This window comes from Lonchura striata, chromosome Z (assembly GCF_050655825.1).
Source record: "Lonchura striata isolate lonStrDom1 chromosome Z, ASM5065582v1, whole genome shotgun sequence".
NCBI classification, from domain to species: domain Eukaryota; kingdom Metazoa; phylum Chordata; class Aves; order Passeriformes; family Estrildidae; genus Lonchura; species Lonchura striata.
Genome location: NC_140740.1, coordinates 37686445 through 37705286, shown reverse-complemented (window position 1 = coordinate 37705286; position 18842 = coordinate 37686445). Strand labels below are relative to the sequence as shown.

Here is an 18842-nt window from a genome sequence, read left to right as displayed (position 1 = left end):
TGCTGCTGCATAGATTTTCTCAGAGCTGAAACTGTACTGCTGTGTCTAAGACAAGCAGACACAGCCCATGTTCTATAACTGAGGACAGAAGAAAGTGAGGAGGCTGAATTCTGTCCAGCCAAGGACAGCCACCTACATGGAGTCACACACTTCTACAGACATTGACTGTGTTCTTTTTCAATTTCCACTACTTCAGAAGAAGCATATTTTGACCATGCATTGTATAGGATCACTCTAACTTCTTCCCTTCCCTTCCCTTCCCTTCCCTTCCCTTCCCTTCCCTTCCCTTCCCTTCCCTTCCCTTCCCTTCCCTTCCCTTCCCTTCCCTTCCCTTCCCTTCCCTTCCCTTCCCTTCCCTTCCCTTCCCTTCCCTTCCCTTCCCTTCCCTTCCCTTCCCTTCCCTTCCCTTCCCTTCCCTTCCCTTCCCTTCCCTTCCCTTCCCTTCCCTTCCCTTCCCTTCCCTTCCCTTCCCTTCCCTTCCCTTCCCTTCCCTTCCCTTCCCTTCCCTTCCCTTCCCTTCCCTTCCCTTCCCTTCCCTTCCCTTCCCTTCCCTTCCCTTCCCTTCCCTCTTTTCTTTTCTTTTTTTCTTTTCTTTTCTTTTCTTTCTTTCTTTTCTTTTCTTTTCTTTTCTTTTCTTTTCTTTTCTTTTCTTTTCTTTTCTTTTCTTTTCTTTTCTTTTCTTTTCTTTTCTTTTCTTTTCTTTTCTTTTCTTTTCTTTTCTTTTCTTTTCTTTTCTTTTCTTTTCTTTTCTATTTTTATTAGCATGATATTTTCAAATGCTAATCAATGTGTGAGTTTACCACTATTAATATTTTACATAGCCAGTGCAAACTGACCTTTATGCTGTGAAATAAACAGTTGGGAACAGGAGTTTTGAGATGTCTCCCAGCACATGAAATCTTTTATAAGATTCAAGAAGAGCTCCTCAAGTAAAACCTTCTGATCTAGTTGGGCCTAGGATAGGATTTAACTAGTCACAAATGCTTTAAGCATTGGGCAGGAAACTGAGTCTTTTTGTTACATCTAAAACCCTTCTTTATTTCTATTTCACATCAGTAATGCTAGACTGGCATCAAACACATGGTCACTCACACACAGTTCCCCTTCTGTGATGCCGTAAGCAAAAGATATAAAGTGTGACCCAGAATTTGTCTCATGGAGCCTCATGCACTCTCTGCTCTGGTAATGGTGCTTCTTGACTCCCACATCAGTCCCATTTGTTTTGCTGGCAAGCAATTTGCAGAGTGGACTGTTGAGTGCAGCACCCTCACAGCACTTAGCACTACAGCACCATACCATCTGAAGTCTTTTCTACTTGAGTGAAATCCATAAAGAGTTGTATATAATAACTAAACCCTCCCTAAGGACTTGCATTTTCTGTTCCATCATAAACAGAAGGAACTGAGAATTAGTAGGCGAGACAAAGTTTTTGTCAGTAGAGTGAGCAAAAAGAGGCACATTTTTTCTCAATCTAGTGTCTGCCTCACCTCTGACTCAGAGGATTGACTTTTCTGGGTTGAAGGGCAGTTTATTTTTAAGGCTCATTCAGTCCTGGCCTCTGAGCCATGGTTGCAATCAAAGATGTCAATCAGCATTATCTGTAATTGTTTTATGATAGAGAACTGGAATGAGGCCACCAATTCATTTCCCACAGGCCCCAAATAAGCCATCTAATTGTCACAATTTTCAGTTATTGCTGACCTCAGGCAATTTCAAGCCATTATCTGGAGGTTAAAAGCTCCTGATATCATTACCTGAAACTAAAGCCATCTATGCTGTTGAATTCTCATTTCTGAAAAGATTTTTGGTCTGCCTACACTTCCTCGTATGCTCACAGCAGCTGTTGGTACCAGAATAGAGAAGTGATTGGTGGTGATTGGACTTAGAGGATTGGACTTAGCCAGTCCACAAGCCAACCACCTCGGTTCAGTTTTTTGCTGTGTGGCCCAAGGATGTGAGTTTAAAGTGGCTTTAAACCATCTGAATCAAACCCAAAGAGGAAGTCAATATTTACAAAAACATTTCAACAAGTAACACTAGGGGTTTTTATTGCTGTTCTGGGGACTGGTATTTCAGAAGCATAGAGAGCATTAGAAGATCTCTTTCCATTAACTTGATATTAGCTTGATAGTAACTTGATATTGGCTTGATATTGCATTTAAAAGTTTACTCTTTTGGGAGTGAGGTTCAGGCCATTATTTTTGCTTGGGTAGTTTAAGTTTTTTGTAGGTTTGTTTGTTTGTTTGTTTGTTTGGGGTTTTTTGATTTATTTTTTTTTCTCAAAGTGAAATGTTTAATGAATGGTCATCTTTACGTTTAGTTTTCCATTTTACTTAGAAAGCCGTTTGAAAGACCTATAGAGCATTTCACTATGAGAGACATTCTTAAAGATGGTTCATGATATTGTCTTCTTCTTTACAGTTCATCTATAGCTTTAATAAGATACAGCTATTGAGATTTTCTAAACTAAATGTAACTGGTTTTAGAAACAGAAATGCTGGTATCTCTGGCTATATTTACTAGTATTTTATTGCAAAAAGAGAGCACAGAAAATGAAATAGGTTGAGAAGAAAGAAACATTTCTGTGGAAGTAAAACTGGATAGATTTCAACTTCAAATTATTTTAGCTGCAGCTGATATCCTTTTTGCCTCTTTTGTGTAATGGGGGTAAAAAATCCAATGTAAACATAGAACCGGAAGATTGTTTGGGTTGGAAGGGACCTTAAAAATTATATTATTCCAACTACTATGGTCAGGGGCACCTTACACTAAACCAGGTTGCTCAGAGCTCCATCCAGCCTAATCTCTTGAACACTTCTAGAGATGAGGTATTCACAACTTGTCTAGGCAGCCTGTTCTATGCCTCATCACCCTCACAATATAGAACTTCCTCCTTATATCAAATCTAAACCTAGTCTCTTTATTTCATGTTTTTAATAAACCCTTAGAAGATCATTTAATATGTGTGTGTATGTATCTATATATAGATATAGATTATATAGATATAGATATTGATATAGAGGTAGATATTGATACATATAGATTTTTGGGGATGGTTGAGGAGTCAGAAATCAGATTAAACAGTATTTTTAGTGTCTCTTGGTCTAGTCTTTTTCTTTTTTCTGCTTCCTTTCTACTTTGTTCTCTGTCAGATGTATGGAAATTGTAGGTTGGATGACTTTTCTTGAATTCTTGAATCAAATTTTTTTAAATTCTAGCTCAGAAAACAATTCCGATTCAGACTGAGGATCCACTAAAGAGTATCTTAAGCAATAATCTTAAAATGAGAAAGATGAGAAGGAGTTGTAAGGACATCTAAGGGGACAAACTTCTCTATGTTACCTGGATCTCAGGTATGTATGTGAAATCTTGACACTGGTATGAGCAAAAATGGCAGTGTGTTGTGTTATGTAATGTTTGCCTAAATTGTGCTCACTTAAACTTTCCATCCTATCTATTTCTGCTCTGACTGTTGCATCATTTATTCAGTAAAGATCCTCTAGAGATGAAAGTATGTAAGACTTTGAGCCTGTAAATTATCATTAACATCCCTATTTTTCAACCATATAGGCAAAAGCTATCAGTCACAAGGTGAAAGTCTTTTTCCATTACTTTATCATTAATTTGGTTAAGCTCCGTAGCAAAGTAATGCACATAAAATTAAAAATAAAAGTGACTGAACAAGGAACAATGACACTAGGACAGTCATCAGTTTCCTTGTCAGAGCTGACAGGAAATATATTTGTTATTTCCCTTGTCTTTATTTTACCTTCTACAAACACAAAAATTCCACCAATGATCAGTGAAAAAAGAGTTCTCTCAGTGCAGTATTGATTAGACTTCCCCTCTGACAGCATGGACTGAGCTTGAGAAAAAGTTTCTTCTGCTACTCATTTAAGAAAATGGGCCTGATGCTTCAGATTTTGTTATTTATGCAGTCATTTATACCCGGATAAAAGCAGGTATGAAATGCAATCAGTTCAGTCTTGTTCTGTTACATCTGGTATATACAGACATAAATCATGCATGAGCTGCTTAGTAGGGAAGAATCAAGTTTTAAGTATTTATGCTTTATGAACCTTCAACAGTTTCCAGTGAGTCAAAACTAGTCTTGGAAAAAAATGTACTTCAAGGAACTTCAAGGAGGTAATTGTTCCAATCTGTAGTGTTATCTCATGAACTTTGTCAGCAGTGATCTACTGCCAAGTTCTCAGTCCGTTGGCATTAATCCTCTTTGCTCTGAGACAATATTAACCCCCACCTTCTTTGGCCTCCCCAAGGACAAAACAGATTAGGAACACATGAATTTGCTGCTTAAAACCTTTTCTCTTTTAAGTAGTGTAAACAAATGTAAGAGACACAGTACAAGTTATTGCCATATAAGTCAGAGATTTCCTGGGGGTATGTATGACCACAGTCTGTTCTATTTCTCATATGTGTGAAATAAATTAATTTATAAGAATAGGAGGTGAACCAGAGGAGAGGAAATGGGAGGGCAGAGACTCAGCCTTCCTTTGGTGTCACTTCCATGGAAGTGACTGAGCTTCATACCTCATAAAATATTCATCACATTGTTTGAAGACTAAAACATGTGTGTGTCTGCTCTCAGCCTTAAGGAAAGATAGAAATTCCTCATGGATAAGATTTATATTCATTGTGTAAGCTTTTATGGGGTTGGTAAATCAGTGAGAATAAAGATCATGTGGAAAAATGGTTTGAAAAAGATGTTCTGTGTTGTAGCTCACAGCTCTCGTGCTGCAGAAATATGATTTATTTTCTTACTTCACTAACAAGACTATCTTGTGAGATGGATGTTAATCTCCACAGACTGCTCTTCCTCTAGAAAAAAATATTCCTTGAAGACATTTTTTAATGAGTTATAGGAACAAGTATCTATATCTCTGCCTCATATTAAAATGAATACTTCTGAAGCAGCCAACTTCTGGAGATTATTTTACTGTATTTTAAAGAGCAACAAGTATTCAAAAACAAAGAGTGTTGGTAGAAATTCCCTAATACATTACTACCTTTTAATTCTTAATTTTCCCTTCTGACTCCCCTTTTGCTTCCTCCTGCCAGTCTCAGAAACAGTGCTGACTGAAACAATGTCACTTTACCACAGTGTCCCTGCCTTTGTTCAGTCCTTCCCACATAGTCTTCAGTAGCTCCAGAGTTTTCATTTCTTTAGTAACATAGTCTTGTTTAATTTTTTTGTGGTTTCCTGTTAAATTTCCTTCATGAAAATAAATACATTTTAGAAATGTTTGAATTTTTTGAATCATTCACTTTCACAAATAAGATCAAATAGTTTTTCTTTGTTGATTATATGCTATACTATGGTAAGTCATATTTCTTTATTGAAGTTTGTGATTAAGTCCAGATGAACAATACTTTGGATTATGCCCTCAATCTTCTCTTCCAAACAGTGCCTCATGCCATCCATAATCCTAGGATAACTAAACTAACTTTTTCTGAGGGTCATTTAGCATCTATCATCCTTCAAATTTCTCTCCCTAAAATCTCTTTTACTGATAAGGCTAAATTTATTTGGAGGCTATAATTAGGTCTTGTCTCCTAGCTAAAAAGTATTTCCAAATTATAAAAATTATGTGCATCTACTCACACAATCTGCAGTATTCCCTCATGGGTGTATAAATAAAGTATATATATAATAATGTGTATAATATATTCTATATATATAGTAATATATAATCAACTAGATATTTGGTGATAGATAATCCCATATTTCTTGGGCTGGTACCACTCATCATAATGACACATGACATAAACTGACCCATGTCACAGAACCAAAGACATGACATGAGAATGTGATTTCTGGGGGTGACTGCTTTTTCTACCAGTTTTTCATGGTCACCATGGCTGCCTAAATAATGTTTTGGGAGACTTTCCAGGTGGTGAGATAGTCCCAAACTATAGCTTGGGTGGTGAGATGGTCTTGGAGTGGTCTTGGAGTAATGGAAATATTAAATTCTTCTATAGTTATTTCGACTGTCAGAGAGGTGCCATTCTAGTTTTATTCTTCTATTGCAATTGGAATTACAGAGCAGCTGGGTTTGGGAAAACTAATTTTGTGTAGACGTGAATACTCTGTAGTAACTATTAGTTGATAATTACAACAAAAAGGGTCATCTTGGACAGAAGACATACTACTTATATGATCTGAAAGAATCACAGTCTAACCAGTTTGTGGGCTTTAAAAATATGAGCCAAATAATTACCTGCTTCAGAAATATTTTGCTTTTTTTCCTATAATATACTGGTATTTGCACTGCCATCCGACTTTGGCCATGGTCCAGGGCTCTGTGTTACTAGGCAGTGTATGAAATAATACTAAGAACTCTCTTTCCCATGGTGTTTGCAATGTATGTTTAAGGTGAGACAGCAGCTGGAAACAGACACACCAAGGGAGTACAAGACTGAGGCAATACTGATCAATGTGCTGGGTAGTACCTAATTGAAGGGGCTTTTTATGCAGAGCACCACAATAGTTTTAAGGAGATTCTGGGAGAGCTTACAGGAAGTTCTAAAGTTGTGAGAAAAAGTAAAGAAATCTATTATGTTTTATATATATATTTATTATACTGTGTCAAATCCATAAACAGGGATATGACAATTATGTTATATTTGAAAATATTTTTTGGTAATACTGAGGCAATGCAGCAGGCAATCTGAACTGAAGTATTCTCCATCTAGCACTTAACCCTAGGGGGTCTTGACATAAATAGTTTTTTAAGCTTTCAGAGTTTTTTATGGGGTATCAAAGTTCATTTCAGGTTCATTTCAGCAGTCCCTTTTTGTAGAAAGCCCTGTCATCTGCAGAATACCTGAAAGGCTTTGCTAGATATTCTGCCTGAAGATAGGATGCCATTACGCTCTTTATTCTAGAATTTCACTGAAGTTGTATGCCCATGAGTCAACTTTGTTATGTATAATCACAAAATGGGAGAAATGTGGTTCCATTTTCAGTCCAAGGGCAGATCCCTAGTCTCAAAATAACAGTTTTAGTGACAGTATTTGATTTTATAAAAGGTAAATATTTATATAAAGCATAAATACAACAGCAAGAAGACTGCATACCCACAGGTTCATTAAGGAACCTGTTTCAGTCTCATCCCCCTCATAACCAAGTGTCTTCCTTATATCCCACCTCAACTATCCCTCCTTCAATTTAAAACCAGAGCCAGTCTTCTTGTCTTGTCTTTCTCTGTATTTCACATAAACATCCTATAAATATTGAAAGGCCACAAAGTTGTATCCCTTTTTGCTAAGCAAAATATTACATACTGCAAAACATCCATGGCAATTTTATTTTCTTAGCACTTTTCTGGTTTACAGCTGTATCTCAGTTACAGACTTTGGAAAGCTTTATTCTGAGACCAAAAGAAGAGTCACCACAGATTGGGCCCTTTGTCGGCAATCTACAGAATAGACACTGCCTTCCATCCTTATGGCATCTGAAGTAGAAATTGAAAGGCATCAAGCTCAACAAAACAGAATGCATTATTCACCCAATGTCAAAATTAAAATATTTGTCCACTAATTTTTACTCCACATGAAGATTTATTTCATTCAATATCAGTGCTACTTTTTCACCTTGAAAATTGTTTAAAAGTGTATTGAGACTTCTGTCCTCCAACACTAAATATTAGAGTTGCTGGAAGTACAACTCTTATCTTAAAAAACCCAGAAACCATATTCCAGCTGGTGCCTGAAAATAATTCAGCCATACTTCCAAGAGTGGTGGGTATTTTGTGGAATGTGCTAAGGTGAAAATTTTTCTTCTAAACCCATTAAAGACTTTTAAAAATATTAAAAGTAGTATATAGACAAGAGAAGAAAAACCATTATTAAAGACATATATTTATTCTTCTATATTAATTCAGTTTAAATGTGCTACTTTCTTGGAATAAAAATAGCCAATTTAATATTACTGAAGTGAGACTTATAGTTTTTTATATTTTTCATATATTGATAGCTTTGAAGATTACTAAAGCATGGCTGTATCTTCTAGTGCTTCTCCTATCTTTCTTCCCAGCATTTAGGAACAATAAGTTAACCTTATTAATACATTCCTAAATATTATTTAGTCTTATGCCAAGAAGAGAACCAGTTACAAGGATGTTCTGTTTTCCAACAAGAATCTGGACCAAGTATAACAAAAATGGGGGAAAAGAAACCTCTGGAATTCTTCCATTGGAGCAGAACCTCAGGAATAATTACATAACCAACTAGGCTTTTAATTAGATGGTATATGATAAGTGTACTGATCGACTAACCTTATAAAAATTGTAGAATTATTATACCCCATGTTTTTGCCATATTATGTACCTGAAAGCTTTCATGTAAAGGTTTGCTTTCATATTCACTCTAAGATCATTGGGATGATTTATTCTATTTTCTAGAAATCAGAAGAATTTTTATTTCTGACTGAAAGAATTGTAGCTCATCTTTGCTTTATTAAGAACAGTAAGTAAAAGTGATTACTCATACATGCTTGCAATCTCATTAGGCATTTGATATAAAAAATTATCCAATAAAAAGTCTAAGTAGGTTGTGGTATTTTTTTTATTTATTTTGAAAGGTTAGACAGAATCAGGTTTATTATTTCCATTTGCCTTAGAATTTGATTATTCAATCAACCTCCTTCAATCCAGGAAGTTACTTATGGTCCATCAGTTAAGTGATGTTATTTGGTTTCTGATGATTGATTAAAGAAAAAGATGTTATAAATAAATAAAGAAGATTGCTAGTTTCTTTCAGCTTCACTTTCTTCCCTAACTTATGTCACTCTTCCAGCAAAACTCACATGCAGAGAAGGTGGAGAATACCAAAGAATATAAGCAAGACAAAAGAGTCAAGATATACTGGGAGTTTTCCTTTAGTAACTATCAATCTTGTCAAGTGTAAATCAGCATTTTTTTTTCCTTTTAAAGACTTCTTTTGAATAATTTCTGAAGTCTTGAAGAATTGTTCTGGAAACAGATATTTCTTTGCTCATAGACTAACAAAGAGTATACAATAGGATTGTAGGCATATTAGGAGTTCTTATCCACCAATTCCTAAACTCTTTGTGACTGACTCATGGACTTAAAAAAAAAATTATTATAATGGAATACATATAAGCTTTTTTTTACATAGCTGACTTAACAGCAGACAGTTACTCCTGTGCATGCTTGAGACATGTATTTTCAAACATCCTTGAAATGGCTTAAATGCTGCTGAAAGAAATAAAATTTTAAGTGCCTAAATACTCTTGTAGTATTGTCCCAATAAGGCTCTGAAATACTTAATCATGGATTATATGACCTGACCTTGGTAGGCAACTGTACATTAATAACAACCCTTGCAATATCCATTTAGAGGTAGCATTTATGTTTCCTTAATGTAGATTTATTGCAGAAAAATAAATAACACATTGCTGAAAGCAACATAAATATTGGGAGTGTGCCCTGTGGTTGTAAAAGGCGATCTGAGAGGGAACCCTAAATTGCTTTTCTGTCTTGAGCTAAACTCTTACACCATGGGAAATAGATCTCCTAAAGTGGCTAGTCACTTTTGTTGATTCTGAAGTCTGAAATTGGGATGGGATGAATTATGAACTTATCTGCTTGCACCGAATGCCAGAGCTGAATAAATACAATGATCTAAAGTCAAAATACTGAATAGTATTAGGGTCACATAAGCACCATATAGGATGTTGAGACTGGAAAGAGTTCATCTATTATATTTTGCCATGCTGGATTGCCAAGTTAACTAGTTGAAAAAAGCGTGAGATATAATAATTAATACTTCAGAGTAAATAGCTTTATCCAAATTAGTGTTTTGTTCCTGATCCTGTTGTTAGGAACATATTCAAATTTAGGTTTAAGGATCTTGGTTTCTTCAAGGACCTGCTTGGTCCTGGAGAGGTGGAAGGATAGGTGGAAGGATAACTCCATCAGAACACAAGAATGGTTCATTTCACTGTGTGAAAAGTCAAGAAAGTGTGTCTGAAAAAGCTAGTGTGAATGAACATGGAGCCTCAGACCTCAGACATGTAAAAGACTGTAGGTGGAGGTGGGCTTCTTGATAACAGGAAGGTTAATGAAAATGTGTTCCTGTTATTACAAGGGAAGTGACCAAACAGCTGCAGAAAGTAGAGGTGCATTTTTTCTCAGTTTATGCTAGTAAAATCTGACCTTAAGGCTCTTAGCCTCCCAGTCCATAGGACAGACAGAACTCAACAATGGCAACTGTCTGGCATATTTCCAGACCTTACATCTGTCACCTTCAAAGATTGCAGCTTTGTTTCTGATGCTTGAAAAAAGCCAAACATCACAACATCCTTAAAAAGAGTAATAAGGAAAATCCATGCCATACATGCAGGTCAGCCGCCTCCTTAGTCCCTGGGGAGGGTCTGGATGTACCCTGAATTTAGCAAGGCTTTTTTCACAGCATCCCAGAGTTTCCTGATCACTGAATTAGTAAGATCCAGTTTAGACAGCTGAATGGCATGGTGGCTAGATGCATAGGCTCAAAGGGTTTTGATTGGTAGTGAAAATTACAGCTGGCAGGCATTAACTAGTGTTGCCTGGTGGCTGAACTGATGTTGTATCCCTCCAGTTTATTACCTTTATTAGAGCCTAGATGTTGGGAAAGCACTCCTAGATTGTTTGTGGATGACAGCAGCCTGGGAGAAGCAGTTAGTGATAAGGAAGGCAGGGCTGTAGTTGAGAAGGATGTGGAAAAAGACCTTGATGGGAATCCTGTGGGGTCCCTTAAGGCCAAGGAAAGTCTGGCCTCACAGGTGACAACCAGCTATGAAGAGCTGTGCAGAAAGGGTCCTGAGAGGCAGCAAGTTGCCAGAAGTCAGCAGTGCACCCAGGCATCACAGCAGCCCCTGCATAAGAGAATGGACCAGAGGGGAGTGGGATGGCCAGTGAGAGCGAATGCTGTCCAGATTTGGGCTACATGTGCAAATCACATTTCAGCGCTCCAGAATGAATCTAGCAGAGAGTCCTCACCATGGCCAGGGCACAGGGTAAAGACAGAGAGGCTGAGGGCGGTGTCAGTCCAAAGCAATGGTTTACATGATTAGTACAACTATTTCATTGATATGAATTAAAAGACAAACCAACCACCAATGGCATTCTCCTGATTTGCTTGGTATACTTTTCTGGGGTAAGAATTTATGGTACCCAGAGGCACCCTCTCACCCAAAACATCAGTTTCTGTATCAGTACCTCACTGCAAAAGGTACCTGGGTTAGTGAGGCACAACTTACCCTTCATAAATCCATTCTCCCAGTCATCTTGTTTATTTGTAGCTACAAGAGTCCATAGGAGGATGCACTTCATCCCCTTCTCAGAAATTGACATAAGGTTGAGTTACTGGTCTGTAGTTCTCCAAATCCTTCTTTTGCCCTATCTGAAAATCATTGTGATGGTGGTTTCCTTCTTTGTTTTTGACCACTTACAACTTTCTGTTGAATAGGAGCCACTCTGGAGTGATATGTTTGGAAAGGGAACAAAATGAATTTTCCTTTTTAGAGTTCAAGAAGAGCAAGATTTCCAAGCTGCTTGAGAGTGTGGCTTGTGATTTTTAAATTTATTTCACTAATCTTTACTCTGTCACAGCCTCACTTCATTTTGACTCTTTTATGTTTAAATACAAGATAAAACCTGATATTTTTAAAATGAGGTTGTTATTTATTTTCTTCACAGACCAGACTGGTAGTCTCTCTTTTTTATAGTCTCCATCAATGGATCCTTTTACACTTAGACTCATAGTTTTCTTTGCTTATTGTGGAGCAATACAGCTTAAACAGAGACAATTTTCAGACTTTATATTCAGGTAATAGAAATTTTCAACAAGGTTGATCTAATCTAAATTTATGCTTCTACCATGTCTTTGATTTCTATTTTGATTTCTTTGATTTTTTAATCCTACATTGCTTATTTTGCTTTTACTCATGTACTAGTAAATTTGAGAACTAAATTTTATTGCCTGCATTTTAGCTGTAGTTAAGCAAAATAGTAGTTATTTAGAAAATAGCTTCCCATCCATGCATGTGAATATGTATGTCAAAATTTTGGTTTTTATTAGTCCTGAGAAATTATCCTAGGAATATTTTTGATTTTTAAGGAGTTGTTGAATATAGCACCTACCTTTTATTGAGAAGCAATGGTGTTAAATTATTATTATTATTATTATTATTATTATTATTATTATTATTGTTATTATTATTATTAACTTTTGGGGGTCACTTGCAGCTGTCCCCTGTCCCTCCCCGGCCCCCCGGGACCCTCCGGCTAGCTGTCCCCTCTGGGGGCCAGGGTTTGCCGCAGTCCCGCTGCCCTGGGCTTACCAGGCAGCGTCTGGGTTAGCACGGTCCGAGCTGCGGCATTTGGGTGCAGGAGGCTTGGCAGCCCTTGGTGTTTTTGGGGTTACCGTTGCCTCTGCAACCACCTTTCCCCACGGTTTTATCACTGAGTCCTCTGTCATTAGGGTGGCTTTTCTTGTGCACTCCTCAATGAGCTGATCGAGTGTGGGTGGAGGAGGTGCTGGAAGGGCCATGAGGACTCGCTGACAGGATTCATTTGCATTTCTGGTGACAATTTCTAATGTGAGCTGATCTTGGAGTTCTGGATTTTTCACCCTTTTTTTGACTGAAGATCTCACTCGATCCACAAAACCCATGAATGGCTCTGCAACAGGCTGCTTTAAAGTGGTATAAGAAATGATAGGTTCTCTAGAAGGCATGTTAAAAAATGCACGTTCTGCCGCATCCCTGGACAGGTCTAACACTGCTCAGGGAATGCCTGCTGCTTGCTTCACAGCTTGGCTCCAATCACCCTCACCCACTAGATGTTCTAAAGTGCTCTCCTCATCCTCTATATCTGTGGAATAGGTTGGACTCTGCAAAATCTCTGGAAGGGGATCTCCTGCAAGCCTTTTCCAAGTTCTTTCCCACAATTTAAATTCAGATTGAGGGAGCAAACAGCTGAAAAGATGTCTCGAATCAGCAGGGGTAAATGTTTTGGACCTTAGAGTAGTTTTTAAAATGCTCTTAAAAAATTCAGTCCTTTCTCCAAACTCACGCTTTGTTTTGCAGAGTTCCCTGATACTGTCGTATGACAGGGCCCTTCCGATTCAATCATCCTTGGTAAGTTGCCACATCTCCACGGGTTGATCTTTCAATGGGACACAGACCAACGAGATCCCCTCTTAATTATAGAGTGGGTGTTCCTTGGTCACCAGTTGTCCAAAAGTATCACCAAGTCACAAGAGTTGATGGCCCAGCTGATCATGTGGGCCAGAGTGACTTAACATGCATTCATCTTCCTATCAGAATATCCGCAGGGAGACTCTCTGAGGAAATACTCAAGCACCTGTTTCAGACCAATGAAAACTTGCAATTCTCCCTAGACAGTTTCACTGGACAAATTCTTATCAACCATGCAGGCCACAGATTGTTTGAAATGCAGTTTCATTTGATTCCAAAAAGTATCCAGAGCAGTGAGCCACTGAAAGCACTGACGGTTTTCACAGACGCGTCAGGAGGGTCCCACAAATCTGTGATCACATGGAAAGGACCCCCGACTCAGCAGTGGGAAGCTGATGTAAAAGTTGTAGAGGGCTTCCCACAGGTTGCTGAGCTGGACGCTGTTGTCAGGGCCTTTGAGAGGTTTTCAGAACCAATTAATATAGTTACAGATTCAGCATATGTGGCAGGTGTGGTGTCCAGGGCAGAACATGCAGTACTCAAAGAGGTTTCCAACCTGGTGATATTCAGTTTGCTCTCAAAACTAATCCATCTGGTTTCACACCAAGAACAGCCTTTTTTTGTAATGCATGTGAGATCATACACCAATCTCCCAGGTTTTATAGCAGAAGGTAACCGCAGGGCAGATGCACTGGCCGCCCCTCTGCAGCTGGCTGGCCAACCAAACATCCTCGAGCAGGCCAAGGTAAGCCATCAATTGTTTCATAAAAATGCCCCAGGACTGGTCCGCCAATTCCAACTGCGGCGTGACCAGGCCAAGGCAATTGTGGCTGCTTGCCCCCAGTGTCAGGAGTCCACTCTACCAACAGTGAGTTCAGGAATGAACCCCAGGGGACTCCACAGCGGTGAAGTGTGGCAAACAGACATGACACATATACAGGAGTTCGGGAGGTTTCAACATGTACATGTTTCAGTAGATACTTTCTCCAGAGCAGTCTTTGCCTCAGCCCACACTGGACAGAGAGCTGCAGATGCCAAAAAACACCTCATGCAGGCATTTGTGGCCTTGGGGGTCCCCACCACCATCAAAACAGATAATGGCCCAGCCTATATTTCCAGAGCATTTGGTGAGTTTTTACAAGAGTGGGGGGTGAACCATTGAATGGGAATTGCACACTCCCCCACTGGCCAGGCTGTGATAGAAAGAACACATCAGACCCTAAAAAAGGTCCTCCTTCGCCAGCGGGGAGATATCCAGGTCCTATCTCCACAGATGAGGCTCTGCAAGGACTTTTTCACCATTAACTTCTTAAATTGTTCTTTTGATAGGCCTGAACCCCTAGTCCTGCCTCATTTTAAACATCAGCAGCTCAGACCTGAAGAGAGGCCTCCAGTGTTAATTAGGGATCCAGACTGGAGAAATCCAGGGTCCGCACCAGCTTATCACTTGGGGACTGGGGTATGTGTGCGTGTCCACATCCTCCAGACTCAGGTGGATTCCTAAGAAATGGGTCAGACCATATACTGCTGAACAGGGAGTGAGCCCACCACAGAGTAACCCTCCTGATGCCCAGGGGAATCCCACAGAGAACACAGTTGTGTCAAACACAAAATGCCACAAGGAAGGAGGAGATCCCTAATTCCTATTTTCCTTTATACTGGCAGAGCAAATTGTATCATTTTCAGAGTTAGTTTACCTTCTTGTATGATTTTATCTTTCTTTTAGACTAGCAGAATGTCAATTTCCACATTTCTGCTCATTGTTTGGTTCCAGAAAATGGCCATCTAACCATCCATGGTGGATGCATGGATTGTTCCACAGCCCAAGAAAAATGTGTGGGTCACACTTGCCCAAGCCTTGAAACAAGATCACATGTCTAATGCCTCAGCAGAAAATCCGATGTCCACATGTTTAGTAGGGGTTCGGAGCAAGGGGGATGGGTTCCCAATTGGTCTGGTCCGCTTGCAAAAGCAGGTGAATGAAAATAAAATACCTGAGGTGTGGGCAGAGTTCCACAGGAGCCGAGGAGCCGTAGAACAAGTTAAAATACCGGTGCAAAACCCCCTCATTTTGTGGCAAAGATGCGTCCTACACTTGCCTACTGCTGAGGGAGAGGCCCAGGAATAAGAACTCCTGGGCTCCACAAAAGCTGAATACTGCATTCAATTTGATTTTTCCCCAACCAAAGAAGTGAAATTGTATGAGCAAGTCAAACAGTACAAGGTAGAATTCAGAGCAGGTCAATGGTGCATAGCTATCAATAAGCTGAAATTTGCATCCACCACTGATTTCTGTCCCTGCAAGCTGGACAAGGGAATGTTTCTTATCTGTGGGGACAGAGCATACCCAGGAATCCCCTCTTGTCTTATTGGAGGTCCATGCACTTTCGGGCATCTGACCCTTGCTTCCCCCAGCATGACCCAAATTCCCATTGGGCAAGCAAAAGGTGAGACAAAAATTACTAAGTGGAGTGCAAGTCAATTTGATGAACATTGTGATGCAGAAATCTACCATTGGGCAAAATCCAAAAGAGTTGCTGTCTCTGTGTTTTTACCATGGGTTGCGGCAGCCAAAGCATTGAGTGAATTAGGCAATCTAGAATGCTGGGTGATGAAGCAGGCAAATTTAATATCAGCAGCCCTGAGTGACCTCCTAGAAGACGAGGAAATAAGCAGAAAGGCTACCCTCTAAAATCGAGCAGCTATTGATTTCCTGCTGTTGGCACATGGTCATGGATGTAAAGGGTTTGATGGGTTGTGTTGTTTTGATCTGTCATCTAAAGGTCAGAGTGTCCATTCGTCCATTCAGGAAATGAGAAGCCTCATTGGGAGTGTGAAGCAGAAAAATGAGGATTAGTTTAAGGATCTGTTCAAAGACTGGGACCTTTCTGGTTGGGCAGTGTCTCTTTTAAAAGACATCTTTTACTTTCTAGTTGCACTGTTTTTAGTCCTGTTAGCATTCGGGATTCTTAAGCAAATAATCTCCAAGGTCATCACCTCGAAGCCTAAGGCTTCTGCACCTGTTTTCATCACTGCTGCTGTCATGGAAGGCAATTGGTGTAAAGACAACAAGCAGAACAACACCACAGTTTGAGAGTCGCAGTTTTACCTTTTCCCAAGGCACTGTTCATCTTATTAAGTAAAGAAGAGGGAGATGTTACTATCGCATTTGTGCGGTAGTGGGGAGGAGAGGGTTTTAGACAGGCCTTAGGAATGGGAAACTCAGAAAAAGATACATTTACGTATGCTCTATTGTTTCGGGAAAGTTTCGCTTCAGCATTTTTCTGTAACGCCCTTCTCCCCATCCCTGAGCAGTTCCCATTGGACCTGACCCCTGGGGTGGTTCTGATGTGCCCAGGCTGGACACTGTCTCTATTGTTTAGACCTTATCTCTTAATTTTTCTGTATAAAACTGTATCTGGGCAGTAGCCCAGCGTCTTTTGTCCCTGCAACCATTCAGGCAATACAATCTCTCTGGACTGCACACAATTGACCTCTCTTTGTCTCTTTATCCTGAATCCTTGTGGTGACCAAGGCATGCCGCCGCTCGGATCATGCTAACCCAGCCACTGTCTGGTAAGCTCAGTGCAGTGGGACTGCGGCAAAGACCAGGTCCCTTGAGGGGACAGCTTATCATAGGGGTCCCGGGGGCCTGGGGAGGGACGGGGGACAGCCACAAGTGACCCCTGAAAGCCACATTATTATTATTATTATTATTATTATTATTATTATTATTATTATTACATAATAATAATATTGTTTGTGCTTTTTTTTATTATTGGTGTCGTCCTGCAGTTGCAACTGAAGAGTTTTCTGTTTCAATGGATCACAATTGACATAAACAGCAAGAATAAAGCAGTCTTCATTCTGTTTATTTAACATATCTGAGACATGGTCTTAGCTATCACTCCTAGGAGAGATAAAATGTTTCTCATGACTGAATCCAAAGCAGCAGGTGGATATTTTTCTTCTTCTTCCACTTCAATGTTATTCATTGAGGAATTTTGTCGGTATAGAGAAGACAAACTTCCTTAATGTCCAATACATATAATAAAAAACATTGTACTTCATCACCACTCATGCCAGTCTTAATTTTTGTACATTGAGCTTATGATCAGTGCACAGACAGCTGGGTAGCACATATCTGAACTAGTATGAGGACACAGTACAAAACTTCTTGCCAGAACTACATAAAAATGGTAGGCTCCTATTCAAATCCAATAGACACACATTTTGTAGGCTTCACAAAGCTCCTGCATGCCCTGTGTCCTCTGTTCATTTTCAGGAGTTAGCTTCACTCAGATGTACAGGTTTTGTCCAGTGTTTGGGCTTCATATCAGAATAAAAGCTGGTGTACTGCTTCTTAAAGGACATTTTATTAAAATTGCCTGTCTGACCATAAGCAGGCATAATCCAGCATTCATTTGTTCTTCCACCCATAAGCTTTTTAATTAGGAAAATATTGGGCCTCACTTGGTCCACATTTCACCACTAACTACTTTGATGTTCTAGTACTAATTCATCAGTATCGTGCTAGACCAGGCAAGGAAGTTGGTCTTTAAAGTTACTCCTTGAAGCACAGTTTGTAGGAGCTGATGTTAGGTTATCACACAGTAGAACCCAAAAAAAAAGTGCTTTCATTTCAGCTTCTTTGAAAAACTGTCCAAAAAACAGAGGAGAATTTGTGAAACCACAGAGATGCATGGCTGCAGATGTGATTTCAAAAGCACTGCGGGAAATATGATTGTGCTATTCAAAAAATGGAGTTTACGAAACTGAGGTGGGCTGACCCTGGAATGATGCCAGATGGCCACCAAGCCCCTCTATCACTGCCCTTCTCAGCGGGACAAAGAAGTGAAATTATAGCAAACATCTCATGAACTGAGATAGGGAAGAGAGATATCATACACCTTTTACTGTCACGGGCAAAACAGACTTGACTTGAAAGTAGTTTAATTGTTGTTAAGCAATCAAAGGAGGGTAATAAGAAATAACCCCAAATCTAAAAACCCCTTTCCCCTACTCCTCCTTTTTTTCTTGGCACAACTTCTGTCTTGAATTCTCTCCTTCCTCCCCACCCAGTAGCACTGGTGGATGTGCTATGATCAGTTCATCTCATGTTGTCGCTGCTGCCTTTTCCCTTGTAGCTTTTCTGTGACTGAAACCTTGTCATGCAAACCCAATACACAAATCAAAGTGATAGGACTGCAAGTGACCATTCCTGCTGTAATCATCTGTTAGGTGGACAAAGAGTGATTTTATTCTCACTTTCTGATTAGATGTTCTATTTAGGCAATGCTCTGAGGAATTGCAATTCAGGCCAACAGCTTTTCCGCTGTGCAGTAGTTGCATTTCTCTTGCATGAACCATTTTGTTAGTTGTCTTAAACTGCAGGATAACAAGTTTTTTCTTGCTTCTACACAACATGTGAGTACATAGCAACTGTTGAAGAGGATGACTTATGACATACTGTTGTAACAGCAATGATTGGAGACAGATCTGTCTGTGAAGCAGTACATGAGCAGTACATTTCTTGAAACTTTTAAATTAAACCATGTGTAATGCATTCTTCATGGGAGAAGTGCTTATTTAAAAAACATTCACTCCCCAGAAAATC

The 18842-nt window shown here is 39.3% G+C and overlaps 1 protein-coding gene across 12 annotated transcripts in view; it reads left to right on the top strand.

Annotated features, from left to right (window-relative positions):
- The window catches only part of LINGO2 (leucine rich repeat and Ig domain containing 2), a 487462-nt gene that overhangs the window by 329715 nt on the left and 138905 nt on the right, over positions 1–18842 (top strand). For 5 of the 12 annotated variants that reach the window (XM_085566628.1, XM_085566629.1, XM_085566630.1 and 2 more), the window contains one exon: positions 3219–13165. The exons of 1 other annotated variant lie outside the window; for it this stretch is intronic. In XM_085566628.1, the coding sequence (XP_085422754.1) occupies positions 13064–13165 (102 nt within the window). In that variant the 5' untranslated portion in view covers positions 3219–13063. The remainder of the gene's footprint in view (positions 1–3218; positions 13166–18842) is intronic. 6 more of the 12 variants (XM_021529239.4, XM_085566633.1, XM_021529246.4 and 3 more) reach the window with 3 other exon arrangements.